At 38.8% G+C, this 19,726-nt stretch overlaps 1 protein-coding gene across 1 annotated transcript in view; it reads left to right on the plus strand.

Annotated features, from left to right (window-relative positions):
- Positions 1–19,726, plus strand: part of GUCY1A2 (guanylate cyclase 1 soluble subunit alpha 2) — a 322,573-nt gene that overhangs the window by 206,005 nt on the left and 96,842 nt on the right. Inside the window, exon 6 of the mRNA XM_086679239.1 lies at positions 17,732–17,875. Within this exon, the coding sequence (XP_086535365.1) occupies positions 17,732–17,875 (144 nt within the window). The remainder of the gene's footprint in view (positions 1–17,731; positions 17,876–19,726) is intronic.

Raw genomic sequence — 19,726 nt, forward strand, 5'->3', positions numbered from 1 at the left:
TTCAGAGAGCAAAAAGAAAGAATATCCAAAGCCCTTTATTATGAACACAAGGCTCTTGAAATAATGGCTGAAGGTTGAGTTTGAGTCTTTAAATTGTGATTTGAATTTTAGCCTAGAGTTAAGACTATAACTAGGTCTCCTTTTTTAAGGCATTCAACAAATATGTACTATTTTTATTTTATTATTATTTTTTAAATGTTTATTCATTTTTGAGAGAGAGAGTGCAAGCGGGGGAAAAGCAGACAGAGAAGTGATCAGAGGATCCAAAGTGGGCTCTGCACTGACAGCAGTGAGCCCAATGTGGGGCTCAAACTTACAAACCATGAGAGATCATGACCTGAGCTAAAGTTGGGCACTCAACCTACAGAGCCACCCAGGCGCCCCTGTACTAGTTTTTAATATGTGTTGGATTTCATAAAGATTTGTTCTCTTTGGCTCCAGGAAGCTAAAGAGAATCCTTATGCAGAAGTTAAAAAAAATACTTAAGGCACAGTAGACTATCCTTACAAAAGTTGCTGTTCCCCAAAATGAAATAGATTGGCTAGAGCTATATGCTCTGGTTACTGGAGTAATTCAGACACAGGCTGTGATCTTTTGATGGGATAGATAGAAGAAAATCTCAAAAGATCGCATCATTCCACAGGATTCTAAGATTCTAAATACTCAATGTTGGAGCTGTATGTAGTTGGCTGGGAGAATGTTCCTAAAGTGAAAATCAACCTACTGATTCTCTATTACTGGTTATTCAAATATGAAAAATTTGAAATGATTTGGGTTTATTTTTGTAAAGGTTTTTTAAAATAAAAAAAATGAGAATTTAACCTTGTTCTTTTAAATTCAGGTATTTGATTATAAATGTTTGCATATTTTGATGCATTTTTCAAGCTTTGAAATTGTTTCTTTTTCCAATTTGGATGCCTTTTATTTCTTTTTCTTTTTCTTTTTTTTCATTTTATTTTTTTTCAATATATGAAATTTATTGTCAAATTGGTTTCCATACAACACCCAGTGCTCATCCCAAAAGGTGCCCTCCTCAATACCCATCACCCACCCTCCCCTCCCTCCCACCCCCCATCAACCCTCAGTTTGTTCTTAGTTTTTAAGAGTCTTTTATGCTTTGGCTCTCTCCCACTCTAACCTCTTTTTTTTTTTTCCTTCCCCTCCCCCATGGGTTTCTGTTAAGTTTCTCAGGCTCCACATAAGAGTGAAAACATATGGTATCTGTCTGTCTCTGTAAGGCTTATTTCACTTAGCATCACACTCTCCAGTTCCATCCACGTTGCTACAAAGGGCCATATTTTGTTCTTTCTCATTGCCACATAGTACTCCATTGTGTATATAAACCACAATTTCTTTATCCATTCATCAGTTGATGGACATTTAGGCTCTTTCCATAATTTGGCTATTGTTGAGAGTGGTCAAGCTTTGAAATTGTTAACAGGATTTTTAATAATTTAGAAAACTATGAGAAATCAGCTGAAGCAAAACTCTTGTTGGACTTCTGATCCAGCTCTGTGTGTGTGTGTGTGTGTGTGTGTGTGTGTGTGTGTGTGTGCATGCACATGCTTGTGCCAAGATGTTGCAATGTATTAAAGCTGCCTATTAAGATAATACTGTTCTTAATATAGTCCAAAGCAATATTTTTAATTTCCTATTTTCCTTGAGTACTCAAAGTTTGATATATTTTTTTAAGGTTGTTTGTTTGTGTACAGTGAATGTATGGGAGGGGCACAGAGAGAGGGAGAGAGAGAATCCCAGGCAGGCTCTGAGCTGTCAGTGCAGAGCCCAACTTGGGTCTCAATCACATGACCCTCGGATCATGACCCAAGCTGCTGCAATCAAGAGTCAGATGCTCAACCCACTGAGCCACACAGGTGCCCCTGAAAGTTTGATATTGTATAGATTTTTTTATGCTGTCATGGAAAGGAAACTTTGTGCCTCTCTCTTTTCCCACTTAACCTACTTTCATTGCTCATTTCACTGTCTCATAAACAATAGGGCATATTTCAGCTGTATGATGAAAGAAATTTCTTTGACCATCACAGGAGGCCTGCTGAGGACTGTTGAATTTGCTCATGTGCAATGACAATTAAGAGTAGAAGGAAGGGTATTGAACGGAAGCGTGGAAAGCTCATTTTAATTCTTTGTTACTTAATTAAGTCATGTAACATATCTGTGCCTACCTTCTGCTTCTATAAAGTCGGAACAGTAGTATTTACAGAACATTTTGTTGTGGTTGACACATAAATTGTGCTCAGAAGATCATTGTTGTTGGGATTTTTTTCTGCCCATAAAAAAGAGAGTGTTATTATTTGGAAAATTCAAAGTTGAATTTAACTTTAACATAATAACACTATCTGCAGTAAATACCTTGTGAATTAATGAAAAGTGCAAGCAACTGATTCCACCTCCATCCAATTGAAAGAACAGCAGGGCTAGAAGGAATGTCTTGGGGAATTTGCTATGAAGGGAGGGAAGAAGAGTGTCTGCGTCCATATGGATTGCTATAACAAAAATACCACACCAGGTAGCTTATACACAACAGAAATTTATTCCTCACAGTTTTGGAGGCTGGGAGTTCCAAGATCACGGTGTCGGCAGATTCACTGTCTAGCGAGGATCCACTTCCTGGCTCATAGATGGCTGTCTTCTTGCCATGTCCTCACATACTGGAAGGGACAAGGATGTTCACCTTCTGTGGTCTCTTTTATAAGGACTCAAATCTCATTCATGAGTGTAGAGCCCTCCCAAAGGTCTCTAATCACCTCCTATATCCCAATATCATCACATTGAGGATTGAGTTTCAACATAGGAATTTGGGGGGACACAAACATTCAATCTATAGTAGACATTGATATTTACCGAATGCCTAATTTAGCTAGGTACCATGCTAAATTCTTTTTATATGTTTATTGATTTATCTTCAACAAATAATTATCACCTACTGTGTTCTACATACTAAGCTAGGCATTGGAGCATAGTGGCATGGTCCATATTGTTTGGTGCTTATAAATTGAGCATTGGGGATAGACATTAAACAAATAATGGCACAGTTAATGATTAATTAATTAAAATTATGGCTATCACTAGAGAGGTATAAAATTTAATCTTTTCATCAGCATTGTAAAATAGATATTATTTGCTTTCTACAGAGGAAGAAAATGAGGCTTAAAAAGGTTAAAGAAATAGTCTGAGGTTGCAAAGCTAATAGGTTGTGGACTTAACATTGCTTAGGCTTTATCTCTTCCAGAAGGCTGCTTGTGGGGGTCTCAAGGCTGCATGATCTTAAGGAGGTCCACAACTTGACCAACCCCTTTCACCCATTTATCCCTTAAAGGAATGTTTCTTGAGCACCTACCACATGTCACCAGCATGCCAACTAGTGAGCAAAATGGACATGATACCTGCCTTCATGGAGTTCATAGTCTAGTGAGGATGACAGAGAATCACTTCTCAAAAAATACATAATTATAAACTACTACAAAATGACTGAGAAAAAATTACATGGTGTTATGAGAGCCTGTGATAGAGACATCCACTTTAGCCTAGGAGTTCAGGAAGGCATCCATGAGGAGGTGACCTTAAAGTAGAGATCTAAGGATGAGGAGGAGCTAACCAGGTAGGAAGGATGGTGGAAACAGAGGATTGTACGCGGGGGGTGGGGGAGGGGTCAGGATCCGCAAAGGCTGTGAGTCAGAAAGGAACATGATTAAGCTGGAACAAGTAAATGAAGATCACTGTGGTCAAACTGAAATAATGGAAGAGTAGCACAAGGTAAAGATAGGTAGGAGCTAGAACGTGGTGTTTTAGCCTTTTTAAGGAATTTGGTCTTAATCATAGGATCAAAGTGAAGTCATGGAACGATTTTGGATAGAGGAGTGACACAAGTAGATTTGCTTCATCAAAATCACTTTATCATATAAATCAGTGAAAAATGGGCAGGAAACATGAATAGATTCTTTTCCAAAGAAGACATCCAGATAGATGTCACATGAAATAGACACATGAAAAATGCTCAGCATCACTCATCATCAGGGAAATGCCAATCAAAACCACATTGAGATACCACCTCACACCTGTCACAGAAACTAAAATTAACACAACAACAGATGTTGGTGAGGATATGGACAAAGGAGAACACTCTTGCACTGTTGGTGGGAATTCAAACTGGTGCAACCATTCTGGAAAACAGTATGGAAGTTTCTCAAAAAATTAAAAATAGAACTACCCTATGACCCAGCAATTGCACTACTAGGTATTTATCCAAAGGATATAAAAATGCTGATTCAAAGGGACACATGTACCCCAATGTTTATAGCAGCGGTATTGACAATAGCCAAAATATGGAAAAAGCCCAAGTGTCCATTGACAGATGAATGGATAAGGAAGCTGTGGTATATATATTCAATGAAATATTACTCAGACATAAAAAAGAACGTAATCTTGCCTTTTGTGACATTGTGGATGAAACTAGGATGTATTATGCTAAATGAAATAAGTGTGTCAGAGAAAGACAAATATCATAATTTCACTCATATGTGGAATTTAAGAAACACAACAGATGAACATAAGGGAAGGGAAGCAAAAAAAAAAGAAATAAAAAAAGAGAGGGAGGCAAACCATGAGAGACTATTACATACAGAGAAAGAACTGAGGGTTGCTGGAGGAAGGTGGGCGGGGCTGGGCTAGATGGGTGATGGGCATTAAGGAGGGTACTTGTGATGAGCACTGGGTGTCCTATGAAAGTGATGAATCAGTAAATTCTATTCCTGAAATCATTAAAAAAATAAAGAATTAACAAAATCACTTTCTCAGTGGTGTGGGCATAGATCTGAAGTGCAAAAGCAGAACATAAGGATATTATCGCCATCATTCAAGTGAGAAATGATGGTAGCATTACCTGGGCTGGCAGGTGTGTATCAGAGGCTTGAGTCATTGATGGAAACCAGAAGGAAGCAGTTAATTTTGTCTACTTAATGGAAATACTTCCTTTCATGCAAATCACCTGCTGATCTGAATATGTTCTTGATTTGGCATTAGGTAGGCTCATCGTGAGTTGATTGTTAACGATGACTTTGATTTTGAAAGTAGTTTATATATTATCTATATTGACCTAGCTCTTGATAGAGATGTTTATAATACAGTTTGACTCAGTCATAATTCTCTAAGCGTCTACTATTCTAGCGCTCTATTAACCCCTGCAGGACTTAAAAAGATAACTAAGATACTATCCTTGCTTGCAAAAGCAAGTGGCCTAGTAATCTAGACAGGATGATAACAAAGTACAAACACGAGTGACTGTGGTGTACAACGTGCCGTGCCGCGGCCAAGTTTTATTGCATTTCTTTAAGAAGCAAAGATCACTTTCTACGGAAGGATTTAAAGGATCAGCAAAGATAGAGCATGGAAATGGACTTGGAGGCATGTGACACATTTAACTCATGGAAGAGGGGGTGTGGAAAGCTTAATCTGGGAGGATAAAAGATAGTAATTATATTGATACCTGAAGCTATTAGAATTTTTGGAGATTAGATAATCTTGCTCCAAGAAACAAATTTGTAATGAAACAGTTTCATTTGATTTGCTTATTTGGCTTCACCATGCACTTCTTAAAAGAAGACTTAATATTTTTAGAGCAGTTTTATGTTTACAATAAAATGGAGAGTAAGGTACCGAAATTTCCCATATATATGCTGGCCCCATAGCTTTACCCAGTCAGCATCATTCACCAGAATGATTTTTTACCAAGGATGAACTCACACTGATACATTATAAACGCCTCAAGTCCATAGTTTGCTTTAGGATTCGCTCTTGTATTGCACATTCTATGGCTTTGATTAAATGTATAACAGCATATGTTCATCATTCTAATATCATACTGAGTATTTTCAATGCCTGAAAAATTCTATCCCTAGTCATCCCCCTCCTCACTCACCAGTAACTGTCAATTACTAGTCTTTTTGCTATTTCCATAGTGTTACCTTTTCCACAGTGTCGTATAGTTGGAATCATATAGTATGATGCCTTTTCAGATTGGTTTCTTTTACTTACTAATATGCATTTAAGTCTCCAGGTCTTATCACGGTTTGATGGTTCATTTTGTTTTAGTGCTGAATAATATTCCATTGTTTGTATGGACCGTGTTTATTTGCTCATTTATCTAATTTATCATTTCTCTGATGATATAGGATGTGATGCATCTTTTCATATACTTATTTGCTATCTGTATATCTTTGGTGAGATGTCTATTAAGGTGTTTGGCCCATTTTTCAATCGGGTTATTTTCTTACTGGTGAATTTTAAGAGCTGTCTCTATATTTTGGATAAGAGTTCTTTTATCAGATGTGTCTTTTGCAAATATTTTCTCCCAGTCTTTGTCTTGTCTTCTCATTCTCTTGATACTGTCTTTTGTAGAGAAGGTTTTAATTTTAATGAAGTCCAGTGTATCGGTCATTTCTATCATAGATCTTGTCTTCAGTATTGTATGTGAAAAGGCATCACCATATCCCAAGGTCATCTAGGTTTTCTTCTTACAGTAGTTTTATAGTTTTCCATTTTCCATTTAGGTCTGTGAGCCATTTCTAGTTAATTTTTGTGAAGGGTGTAAGGTCTCTGTCTAGATTCATTCGTTTGCATGTGGATATCTACTCGTTCCAGTATCATTTGTTAAAGAAGCTGTCTTTGCTCCAATTTGTTGCTATTGCTTCTTTTTTGTTTGCTTGTTTATTTTGTGTGTGTGAGAGCTAGCACAGCATCCTCGGGGGAGGGGCAGAGAGGGAGGGAGAGACCATATTGGAAACAGGCTCCACCAGACGGCCAGTACAGATCCTGATGTGAGGCTCAGACTCATGAACCATGATATCATGACCTGAGCTGACGTCAAGAGTCAGACCTGAGCTAAGAAGTCAAGAGTGGTACACTTGACCAGTTGAGCCACTCAGGTGCCCAGCCTTTCATTATTTGTCAAAGATCAGTCGACTGTATTTCTGAGAATCTACATCTGGGTTCTCTGTTCTGTGCCACTGATATATTTGTCTGTTCCTTCACTAGTATCACAAGGTCTTGATTACTGTAGCATTATCATAAGTCTTGAAATTATTCACTTTTGTGACATTAATTCACTTAATTTTACACTCATTATGTGTTTACTGAAAATATAGCAGACATTCACTGATTTTTAGGGGCAATGTTTAAAGTTCTGGCAAATCAGGAATCCCTGGAAAACTTCTCTTGAAAGCGAGAGACTCAGTAATTATTTTACAAAGAGTAAATAGTTGATGATTTCAAGTAGAGCAGTAACTCTGAGTATAAACATGGTGGTGGGAGGTATGGGAAGTTGGCAAAGAACTTTGTGTTCTTCATTTTGATTGGCGCATAGAGTAAAAGTGGTAGTGGGGGATGAAAGTGGAGAGTTGGAGCCCTCTCATTGATGATCCTACAGGATAGCCTGCTGGACAGCAGAAAGAAATTTTCAGTTGCCCACATGTAACTTGAAGATTTAGAAAGAAATTTTGAATGCATGTGTCAATGTATTTTTCTTTTTTCACGTGACCCAGTATTCAATAACTTTTATGGTAAATAACCTGGGGCTTGACAGCAGCATTTTCCACATGGTTGAGATTCCTGGGAAGAAACTGGAGTTTATATTGTTAGATCTACTGAGCATATTACCAGAAGAGCTTTATTTGATAGGCAGTCATTTGGAATCTATTTTCCCTCATTTGGGAGTAGTTACCAGGCCAAATCACTGTTCTATTTATATCCATGACCTCTTTTCCAGTGCTGTATCAGCTGAGCACTGTAGAGACATCCTTAAAAGAAGTAGTATTTGGGTCAGAAACGTCAACCAAAATGAGTGTAATTAGACAGATTTTTTTTTAAAGAATGAGGGGTTTTTAAGTAGCTTTATCAGTAAATCCTTAAAGTAGTTTCCATTTGAATTGCTAAGCCATTGTACAGCCATTAATTGAACTCAGCAAACTTGCTTTGGATCATTGAATACCTATTGTGCAAAATGACCCTCAGCATTTTGGGTGTGGGGGGGGGGCTGGGGTGATGCTTGGGCTAGGACTTGTTGAAAGTTCTGACAAGGAAATCTTTGGAGAAGTTTATTGCCCTATGGGATAGGGTGGAAGACCAAGAAGGAGTATATGGGAATGACTGGAGTTCAAGGGTAGGAGTACTTTTCTTTCTTTTCTTTTTTCTTTTTCTTTTCTTCTCCTTGGGTCTTAAAGAAAAGGTGAATATCTGGGTAAATATTGTAGTGTTGTTAGTTCATGTACTATAAGAGAAGTCCTTCAACTTTGAAAATCACAAATATACCTGAGAACATGTGAAAATACAGATGGCTGGGCCTTATACCTAAATTTTGATTTAGTAGATCTAGGTGTGGGGCCTTTGGGGTCTGATTTTTAACAAGTACCCTCTGGGTGATTTTTATGTAGGTGGTCCTGAGTTTTGAGTTGGAAAACTTTACAATTCCAACCTGTAGAAATCAGACACAATTAAAGCATTCAGTAAAACTCATAAAAACGATCCTGCTACTGTGCTAGGATCCAGGCATATAAAAAGTAAAGTACATATCTAGTAGGAGGAGAATATAAACATGTGCGTGCATGCGTGTGCGCGCACACACACACACACACACACACACACACACACACACACTCCCAACACCAATGTAATACCATGCTAAAGAGAGAAATTTATCCATTGGGTATTTGTATGCCAGTTACAGACCCAGAAGTAGGGAAAGAAAACTTGAAAGTGAGGGCTGCCTCTTAAGATAGACTTTGTCTAGTTTGTAGTGTTAGGAACATGCCCTCCAAGCTGTGTACCCAGTGAGGTAGAAATAGTTCCTCTTCTTTATGAGACACCTCCTTTCAAAACAACGAGCACCTCTGTGTGGTTTTCAGGGCCTTTAAAAAAGAGTCAGTAAACCTGGTTTCAACCCATTTGCTGACTCAGGATGCCTGGGGGTAATCAGACTGTGAATTTTAAAGCTGTAGTGGGGGAAACAGTCCATGGTACAAATGGGAGCTGACTTTAGGAGCGCGAACTTGTATTTTCCTGAGACTGTGCCAAGGGGCAGTGTCTGTGTACAGGGACTCCTGTCTCTGAAGTGCCAGTTAATGACAATGCCAAGTGAGGACTTTCAGTTCCTGTGTGACAAGAGGTAACATCCATAGAAAGTTAGAAGTAATAGGAGGTTACTTTAATCACCCATCACACCTTCGTTCTTATTGCCAATGACCGCATAAGGACCAGCACGGAGCACTAGCCTTTGCAACATTAACTCATTAAAACATCAAAATTATTTCCAGAATATCAGCCTTTGACATCATAAAATAGGACCTATAATGAAAGTGCTAATATTGGATTGACTATAAGATGATCTGAAAAAAATTAAAAAGGACAGGGTAACAATTTTGCTTTCTGGTAGTCGTTGTATAGGAAGGGGATAAATATGTGGAGGTGGATTCCCAACATAGCGTCTGATGAAAACGAATGTGCTAAGGAGGTGGAGGCTGCTTCTTGGTCCCCCTGTGGGAGATAGAGGCTCTTCTTGCTTAGTTGTTACTGTTCTGTCTAATCCCAGGAACTGGTGTCCTCAGTGGTGTCCCCTCCTTTAGAATTAGGGTGGCAGGGTGTGGCCATATCCAGGCTGCTGCATTCTGCCAGCCATCACCTGTGAAGCCTCAGTTTTCTCCCTTCCCTCTATTACTGGTGAGTGATCTACTTTCACACCCTGGTAATGCCAGGTGGAATGCCTACAGAGATCTGGTTCATGGTGTCATAGAGATCTCAGGTGATGACTGAAGAGTGTGCCACCTCTCTCTCAGTGGCAGCAGAAGGAAGTAATGGATGAAGAGCCAGTGGAGAGATTGGAATCCTGGAGAAGAAAAATGAATGAGGAGGTAGAGGAGAAGATGAGGAAGGGAAGTTCAGATGAGAGATGGTGCACGAGAATAAAGTGGTGGAGGTGACGGAAGTGGGGGGGGGGGCTTGAGCCCTGAACGTGATCTCTTCAGGGACTTTGTTGAGTGTGGAGTTAGAGACCATGGATGCTCAAGTTGGCAGGGCCTTCACCTGAATCCCAAGTTGGGGTGAATGCAGTGGCACTTGGGTGAGAGCACAAGTTTCATCAACCAAAATATATCCGCCTTGTGGGACCTCGCCTTTTGAGCCAACCCCCACCTAACACTTAAGAGATCCAATGCAGATTTGCTAAGCTTTATACCAATTAGGGATGAAAGAGTACAGACATCCCAGGACAGGCTAGAAGTTCAGGGTCTTCTTTTGGACAGACTCTTACTGCAGAAACAACTCAATCATTAAAGGTCAGATCTTCTGGACAGGTGTCATTTCTTTCCATTTGAAACATAGGATCAGCACCGTTTGCCTGCCGCCCCCCCCCCCCCCCCACCGCCGTCCTTCATCTACAGGAGCAGCACATCACCTGTAGCTTCTCCACCTTCATCACTGCCTCAGACCACAGCCTCCCAGAATCTGACAAAACAATTGTTATTACTAATGGGGAACTATAGCCCAGTTCGTACAGGAGTAACTACCCTGTGAAGGGAAATCAGACCACATTCAGCAGGGCAGTCCATGGAGATACTCAAGCTCTTTGGGTACTCATGTGGTTAACGCCTGCCTTTGGAAATTGTTCTCGCCCAAGATTACTTGCCATCAGTTGTCGGACCTCGGTTTGGCCAACTGTGGTGTTATGCATGTGCTGGTCTCTGTGCTCCATCACTGCTGTCATCATCATTAATGTAGCTTTTGTGGACATGGCCGTCATCTGTCTAAGCCAAGGAAATGATACTAAAGACAGCACTGCCTTGATCTCCATTGCTTGAATCTTTGTGTCAAGGCCTTCCCGTCTGCTTCTGATGTAGGTACTTAAGAGTCATATTGGAAGAGGATCATTGTATCTTCAAGCCCCACAACCACAAGAACAATGAAAAGCTAGGTTCATGTGGATAACGCCATGGCCATGGCCCCAAGACCTGTGCTTGGCCATCAACACCTGAATTTTCATCTTTGGCCAGGAGCCCATGTCACCCACCCTGCTGAGTATCTGGAAAAACAGGGACATAAACACTGGAGAGCTGCTGAACTTGTATGAGGTAAAGGATAAAAGTAAGGGACCTCTAAATTTACCCAAATCCAAAACTTTCCAGTAGCTTTTTTGCTACTGATAAGTCTTCATGAAGGCCTGTGCCATGCTCTACATTTTCTAGTCAGTCTTTTGGATAATCTGTGTCCAGAGCACTAGCAACCCCATTTTTTGGTTTCTAGGTGACAGGGACCTTCAGAACCACCGGTGGACTCAGGCTCCCTACCAACCACTGGAAACCACTTCTACCTCCCTTCCTTTCATTGTCACTCAGGAACCATACCTGATGTCATAGAGGTGATTAGGCTGGCAGGTGTGGCTCTATCCTCTCAACAAGGGTGAATGGGGTGTCCTTTCTGGGAATCACGTGTTCTTAGCCACAGTCAATGAGCTCATGCAGAGTGTGGCATGTTTCTCAGCCCCCTTTTGCCTACCTGATCATGACCAGGTGACCAAGTGCTCTGTGAGATTCCAGGAGAGAAAACACATATTCATTTGTAGACTTCATCTGCCTCCAACTCATTCCAATATCTCTCTTCTCCTTTCTGTGCCTCTCTCAACTTTTCTCCCCTCTTTCTGTTTTTAATGACTTGAGGGACCAAAACCAGAAAGCAAAACAATTAGAAAGCAGACTTTCCAATTTGCTTCTCCTCTTGATGATACCTAGAAGGAGAGAGGGAGGTTGTCCAGTAAAATAGGCTTCCAGAGCTCTCTGACCCTCTATTTTTATGCCCCTCCCCCCACTCCACAAGCTTTCTTTTACAAGTCCTAAAGTTCAAAAGAAGACATATCAAGGATTGTGGGATTGAAGGACTGAGGTGGGTGTGAATCCGTGAGACAGAGATTATTCATTGCCCTGTTATACACAGTATTCTTTTAGGCTAATCCTAGGCCAATATCACCACCACTACCCTTCTGCATAACACACACAAACTCCTTTCTCCTTACTGTGCCCAAATTTCTAAGAAACCTTGTAGATATTTCTTGAGCATTAGCCTGGAGGGGATGGAGAAGAATGTTACAGGAGTGAGATACTATTAAGAACTAAAATAAACTCTTTTAAATGATTACTTTAAAACTAAAATAACATTGGGGCGCCTGGGTGGCTCAGTCAGTTGGGTGTCCAACTTTGGCTCAGGTCATGACCTCACAGTTCGTGAGTTTGAGCCCTGCATCAGGCTCTGTGCTGACAGCTTGGAGCCTGGCGCCTGCTTCAGATTCTATGTCTCCCTCTCTCTCTGACCCTATCCCACTCAGGCTCTGACTCTGTCTGTCTCTCTCTCAAAAATAAATAAACATTAAAAAAATTTTTTTTAACTAAAATAACAAATAAAAAGGAAGAGTGCACAGCTCTGTGCACTCCTTTATTTCTACACCTCCTTTATTTCTGGGATAATGTGAGGGTTTTTACTATCAAGGGTTGAACAGATGATATACAGAGATGGGTAAATTGTTTTAGTTTGATAAAAGCATCTATAATAATATGTGAGGCAATAGTCATACATAATAATTTTAGTGCAGAAGCCTCCTATGTTCAGAAAAGGATGTGAGAAGTCTTTTCCACCTCCACGACTAATTTAGCCATCTTTATTCTTATCTAGTATCATTCAAGAACAGGTCAGAGATGTCAAAAATAAATGAAATGCACTACTTTAGGTAGTTTGTTGTATTTAAAATTGTATGTAAAAAACACCAAGGCAATTGTAAAGGAATTCAGAACATAGTCAACTTTACAGGCAGGTTTTTTTTTTTTGAAAGTTTACAATTTCCACTTGTTTATCTGGTTTAACTCAAGGAAACATCCTTAGGAGCAAATGTAATTGGTATATAATGTTTTCCCTTTTTCTGCTCCCGTGAAGCAAAATTGACTAATGTTTTTGGAGGGAACCCATTAAAATTTGCATATATACTTAATTCTGCTAAACTTGCATAGATCAGAATTAGATGAAGGGAGAGAAGAATAGAACTTCCATGGAAAGATGCATGGCTAAGGTGGTAGCATTTAGACCAAGATTTTTAGGTTAAGATGCTGAATGTATTTGTAAGGAAGGAAAAAAAAAACATCTTACAGATATATTACTTGCAGTTTCCAGACATCTAAGTATTTGAAAACTTTTAAGCTATTACCTATTCATTCATGTGCATACAAGTACTACTCACCAAATATTTCTGATTCGTGTCTGGGCAGAAGGGTGGTTGAATTTTCCCATCGCCTTTGCACTGATCATGGTCATGTGACTTGCTTTGGTGGATGAATCTTGAGAAGCTCTATATGTCACATCTGGGACAAAGCTGTAATGGCTAGTGCATGGTTTGTCAGAACCTCTTTATCTCTGCCATGGCAACTAGCACCAGGTGGGGAGGTTCTATTAGCCTTTGTCCTAGAGTAGAGAGACACAGCACATGTTTCTCCCCTCTCCTCCAATCCCTTAACTCACATGAATTTGTAGCATGAATCAAAAATAAGCCTTTGTTGTTTTGGGGCATTCAGATTTTGAAGTTATATTGTTATTGCAACATACTCTAGCCTAGCATGATGAAAATATCTTTTAGATTTTTTCTATATGTTTGGTGTTTATGAATAATTGTGAGTTGCACAACTTGATACAGGCCATTGTTTTTTGATGTCTATTTCTTGCCTAGTTTTTTTCAGTTTATTTATTTATTTATTTTGAGAGAGAGAAAGCACGAGCAAGAGGGGGCAGGGAGGGAGGGAGAGGGAGAGAGAGGGAGAGACAGAAAGAATCCCAAGCAGGCTCATTGCCATTAGCTCCAAACCCAACATAGGGCTGGAACTCATGATTGTTGAGATCATGACCTCAACCAAAATCAAGAGTCAGACACTTAAGCAACTGAGCCACCCAGGCATCCCTTGCCTAATTCTTGATCCTATTGTTTCTGACAGGTAAACAGACTTCAAATATTTGGGAACTAAATAGTATAAAAGCTTACATGATCATGTATAGATTTTCAGGTGAATTTGTTATATTGTGTACACATTTATCTTGCACTTTCTTAGAATTCTGTGTCATATCCATTGCAACTGGTCCATATCCATACTACATTACACACTGCTAAAAGAAAAAGTGCAACATATAACTAATCTGTATTCGTATGGTACAAATTCTAGGAATACACATTTAGTGGAACTCATTCAACTTTAGCTGAAAAGATAATGAAGATGATGGCTGATGAAGAAGAGGAGGATAGGGATTTCAAGAAGAGATAATGCTTCAGGAACATGCATGTTTACAGTTCACTCTAAAGCAATTCAGTTTGTACAAATAATTTACTGCCTATGTGTTCTGATATCTGAAAATCAGAATTTAGTTTCAAAGTTCATAGCTCACAACATGTGGTATATACATAGAATGGAATATTTCTCAGCTATAAAAAAGAATGAAATCTTGCCACTTGCAATGATATGGTTGGAGCTAGGGGGTATAATGCTAAGCAAAGTCAGTCAGTTAGAGAAAGACAAATACCATATGATTTCACTCATGTGGGATTTAAGAAACAAGTAAGCCAAGGGGAAAAAGAGAGAGAAGCAAACCAAGAAACACACTCTTAACTGCAGAGAATACACTGATGGTTACCAAAGCGGGGGGTGAGTGGGGGCATCAGTGAAATAGGTGACAGGGATGAAGGAGTACACTTGTGATGGGCACTGGGTGTTGTATGAAAGTGTTGAATCACTATATTGTACACCTGAAACTAATATTACACTGTTTGTTAACTGGAATTCATATAAAAACTTAAAAAAAGTTTATAGAAGTACAAAAGGATGAAATAAATAGGATTAGCAGAGGACATTGTGTTTCCAGGGGGACATGGTAAACTGACACATTTTAGACATTCATTATTTACTGGATGTCTTTCTCAGTGGGAATTCTTTGGGGAAGTATATTTCAGTCCTTGGAGTAAAACCTTTCCCAACTCACAATGCATTGTCTTTCTTTTCTTACCATATGATTTTATTTCCATTTCTCTGGCACAAGAAAACAGGTGAAAATGTTGAACTTCATGATAGGTCTAGAGTATTGGGAGTAACTTTAGATGCATATTTTCTGAGAAGATTTTGGTGATCATGTGATCGTTTTGGCATTCCTCGTCTCATGAGCTGAACTCTTCTCATTATATTCCCTAAATAAGTGCCAACAGATTTTATGCAGTACATTTTTTAATACCCTATTGTTAGAATGCACTCACAAAATCTAATTATGGCTATTATATCTTAACTAATAGCATATTTTATAAGTTTTGGTAATTTATGATAGAAGCATCTCCAATCATTCAGAGGCAATTTTGTTTCTATACACATCTATGTGGCGCTCATGAAATGAGCAGTGAATATGAACACACTATTAGAATGATTTATTATAATCATGATAAACATGGATAAACATGGATAAATCATGATAAACATGATTTATTTGTTTATTCATTTGGTATATATTTACTAAGTAGCTATATTTTAGAAACCACTATAAGCATTAGGAGTACAGAGATGAAGAAAACATGGACCCATTCTTAAAGAGCTGCCATCAGAGTGGGGGATACATCTTGATTATAACCTATGATGAAAGCCATAGCAAAGAGGTGTGGGAAGTGCTGTGGAAACAGAAGGAATGGTTAGTTGTACTAAGAACCAATGGAGAGACCATGGAGGGATTCATAGGAAAGGTGATACTGGAATTGGACATTTAACATGATATTTTGTCACTTTCCTCTAATTAAAATGTTAGAACTATTGAGGAGTTTACCTCCATATACTTTTTTTAACTGTTTTTATTTATTTTTGAGACAGAGAGAGACAGAGCATGAGTAGGGGAGGGGCAGAGAGTGAGAGGGAGACACAGAATCTGAAGCAGGTTCCAGGCTCCGAGCTGTCAGCACGGAGCCTGATGCGGGGCTCAAACTCATGGACTGTGAGATCATGACCTGAGCTGAAGTCGGACGCTCAACTGATTGAGCCACCCAGGCGCCCCATCTCCATGTACTTTTTTAATTTGAGAATGGTTGACACACAATGTTAGATTAGTTGTAGGTGTTCAACTTAGTGATGGGTCAAATTTATACATTATGCTGTGCTCACCATCACTTGTCCCTTTACATCGCTATTACAATATCATTGACCGTATACCTTGTGCTCTTTTTACTCCCTTGACTTATTCCGTAACTGGAAGCTTCTATCTCCCTCCCCCCTTCATCCATTTTGGCAATACCTCCATCCCCCTCTCCTCTGGTAACCATCAGGTCTCTGTATTTATAGTTCTGATTCTGCTTTTTGTTTGTTTATTAAGATTCCATTTATGAGTGGACTCACATGGTCTTTGTCTTTCTCTGATTGACTTATCTCACTCGGAATAATACCTCCCATGTCCATCTATCTTGTCTCAAATGGCACAATTTCATCTTTTTTTTATCTGTTTGTCTGTTGATGGACCCTTAGGTAGCTTTTGTGTCTTGGCTATTGTAAATAATGCTGCAGTAAACATAGAGATGCGTATACCTTTTCTAGTTCATGTTTTTATTTTCCTTCAGTAAATACTGAATAATGGAATTATTGGATCATATGGCATGTCTATTTTTAATGTTTTGAGCAACTGTTTCTTTAAAAAAGTATTATACTTTTTCCATACTCTTTTCCACAATGGCTGCACCAATTTACATTCCCACCTCCTTTTTCTCTACCTCCTCACCAATACTTGTTACTTCTTGTCTTTTCAATTTTAGCCCGGATGGGTGTAAGGTGATATCTCATTGTGGTTTTGATTTGCATTTCCCTGATTGTTAGTGATGTTGAGCATCTTTTCATGTGTCTGTTGATCATCTGTATGTCTTCCTTGGAAAAGTGTCTATTCTGGTCCTCTGCCCAGTTTTTAACTGGATTATTTGGTTTCTTTAGTGTTGAGTTATAGGAGTTCTTTATAGTTTTTGGATATTGACCCCTTGTCAGATATATCATTTGCAAATTATCCAAAGTATACCACCATATACTTTGGGTAATTAGAGAACTTTCCTCTGAACATAAGTTATGTATCATGCTATATGCTTTAGAAATTTAAGAATTTTAACCTGGGGTAAATACTTAAAAGATTTAACAAAAGCAATGTCTATTCAGAATGGATGCTGACAATAAAATTAGAATAGGGCCTGAAAAGACTCTGACAGTGCCTGTTACCTCTTTAATTGTAGGGTTATGGATGGGTTTTTGTACATCAGTTTCTCATCTCTCAGATATAAATAATATTGAAAGGTTGAAGGAGACAAGAGGATAGCTTTGTAAAAGGTCATTATTTGAAAATTGTTCACACAAAATACTGGCAGTTCTGTTTTTGTGGAGGATAATTGTTTTATGTTCCAGTTTTCCCCAATTTCCATGATCATCTATGGTGATAACATTGATGAACAGCCCTGGAGTGAGATGTCAGTATTCGACAGCGGCTGTTTGCAAACTCTGCTGTGATTACACTCTGTTGTCTAATTGCTTAATTTATTGATGTTTTGCTGACATGTTTTCAGCAACATTTGTGATTGCAGATAACTCATCATTTCTCTTCTGGCTCATTATCATATGTTTGCATTTGGTTTGTCTGATTGCTGCAGGTGGAAACAATAGGTGATGCATACTGTGTTGCTGCAGGACTCCATAGGAAAAGCCTCTGCCACGCTAAGCCCATTGCTCTCATGGCCCTGAAGATGATGGAACTTTCAGAAGAGGTGCTGACACCTGATGGAAGGCCAATTCAGGTAACCTTCTCTACAATGTGGTTTGAGTAGTAGCATGCCTTTAAGTGAAGGGGGCAAGAAATTCCCTTTTGAATTCTACTTACATGTCCTACAGATTTAGACAAGTAAGGAGGATGAGGCTTAACTAGAAAAAACTCATAGAACACCAGGAAAAGAACAAATGGAATAAGATCCAAAATAGGAAAAGGTGTATGAAAGGCTAATTGCCATGGAGAAAACAAAGAGCTAAAGACAGACTAAAGAAACACTCATTGTCAGTTACCAACTCACCAACACCAAGCAAAGATGGTAGTGGGAATCATGGTCTCAGACATAATCCTCAGAAGAAAATGGAGGACCTGAACACTTACTTTGGGTAGCGTACAGGTAAGTGTTGCTGATAAAACCTCAGCACTCAGGGTTACCTGTGCGTGTTTTTAATGTAGCAGAGCTTGAAGGTCGGAGCCCAATAACTAAGAAAATTTAATAGTGGTGGGAAATGTAGCTCCTGGTATGTTGTACTCTTTTGGGTACTGATGCCTCTCTGCAGTCTAACATCTACCTCTAAGAATGGATGAGATCACCTACCTCTAGTCTTTCCCAGACCCAGTGGATCCCAGAAGTATTGTTACTGTGACTTCTTAGAAACCAGAAATCATGTATTTGGAGAAGTAACCATGAATGTAAGGCAGCCCTTTTATAACAGCTCACCAAATGTGAGTTTAAAATAAATAGAGAAAAAGAAAGCTTCAAAATGTGGTACAATCCTATTCCTGGAGTTAGGGCAAATTAGATATTATGAGTGTCCTTCTGACTAAAGTTATTAAAATGCTGTGTTAAAAATATTTTTAAAATATTTAACACTCTTTAAGATTTCTAAAAACTACTAAGCACCTCACTGAACTATTAGGAAAGAAAAAATGTGCCAATAATGTTGCGTGTGTAGATTGACAAAATTTCAGTGGGGAATTTAAATTCATTGCTCTGTCATGAGAAGTGAGAGTAGGAAACTAGGAAACATTACTTCTTTCTGGAGGAAGTCAACTTCAATCCCTCTTGCAAAGAATATCCATATCTTTGGATATATGAATATCCATATTTGAATATATGGATATCCGTATCTGGGGACTGAGTGACTAATACTAAAAACAAAATAAAACAACCCCTCACCTCCCCCACAAAAAAATAACCCTAAACCCACATGTTCATGAAAGAAATCAAAGTATTATAGGTAAGAACCAGTGAGAACAATAGCTAAGAAAACAGTGAAGTGTTATCAGATTATCAAAATTTTCAGACAGAATCAAAATGACAATGTTTAATATAAGTAAGAAAATAAAGAAGAAGCTTAAAAACACGAGACAGGAACAGTAGATGTGGAAAAGAACCAGAGAACCCCTAAGTAATCAACATAATACTTAAGAAAATGGCCGGTAGATGAATTTAAAAGCAGATTAGACAGAGCTGAAGGAAAAATTAGTATACTGAAACTTAAAGCTGAAGAAATTACCCATAATCAGGTCCATAGAATTAAAAATGTGGAAATATGAATAAGATAATGTAAAATATAAAATATGTGGGAGGAATGGAGGACAGAGTAAGAAAATATATGTTCAGTTGGAGTTTCACATGGAGTTACAGAGGGAATGCAAAACAAGGAATTTTTTTTTCTGGAACAGTAAAAGACATCAATCAGTTCTCTGACCCAGTAATCCTAAGGGATTCTACGAAGCCAAATCATAGGAATTCAAAACTGAACATGTCTTAATAATTCTGTAGTGTGTCGGAGAAAAGAGGGACTTGATACATGACGAAGGTGAAATTGATTTGTGGGGAAAGAATGGGCTATTCCATCAAAGGTTGGAGGACAAC

The sequence above is a fragment of the Puma concolor genome, chromosome D1 (assembly GCF_028749965.1).
Source record: "Puma concolor isolate L17-30 chromosome D1, mPumCon1.1.hap2, whole genome shotgun sequence".
Lineage (NCBI taxonomy): Eukaryota > Metazoa > Chordata > Mammalia > Carnivora > Felidae > Puma > Puma concolor.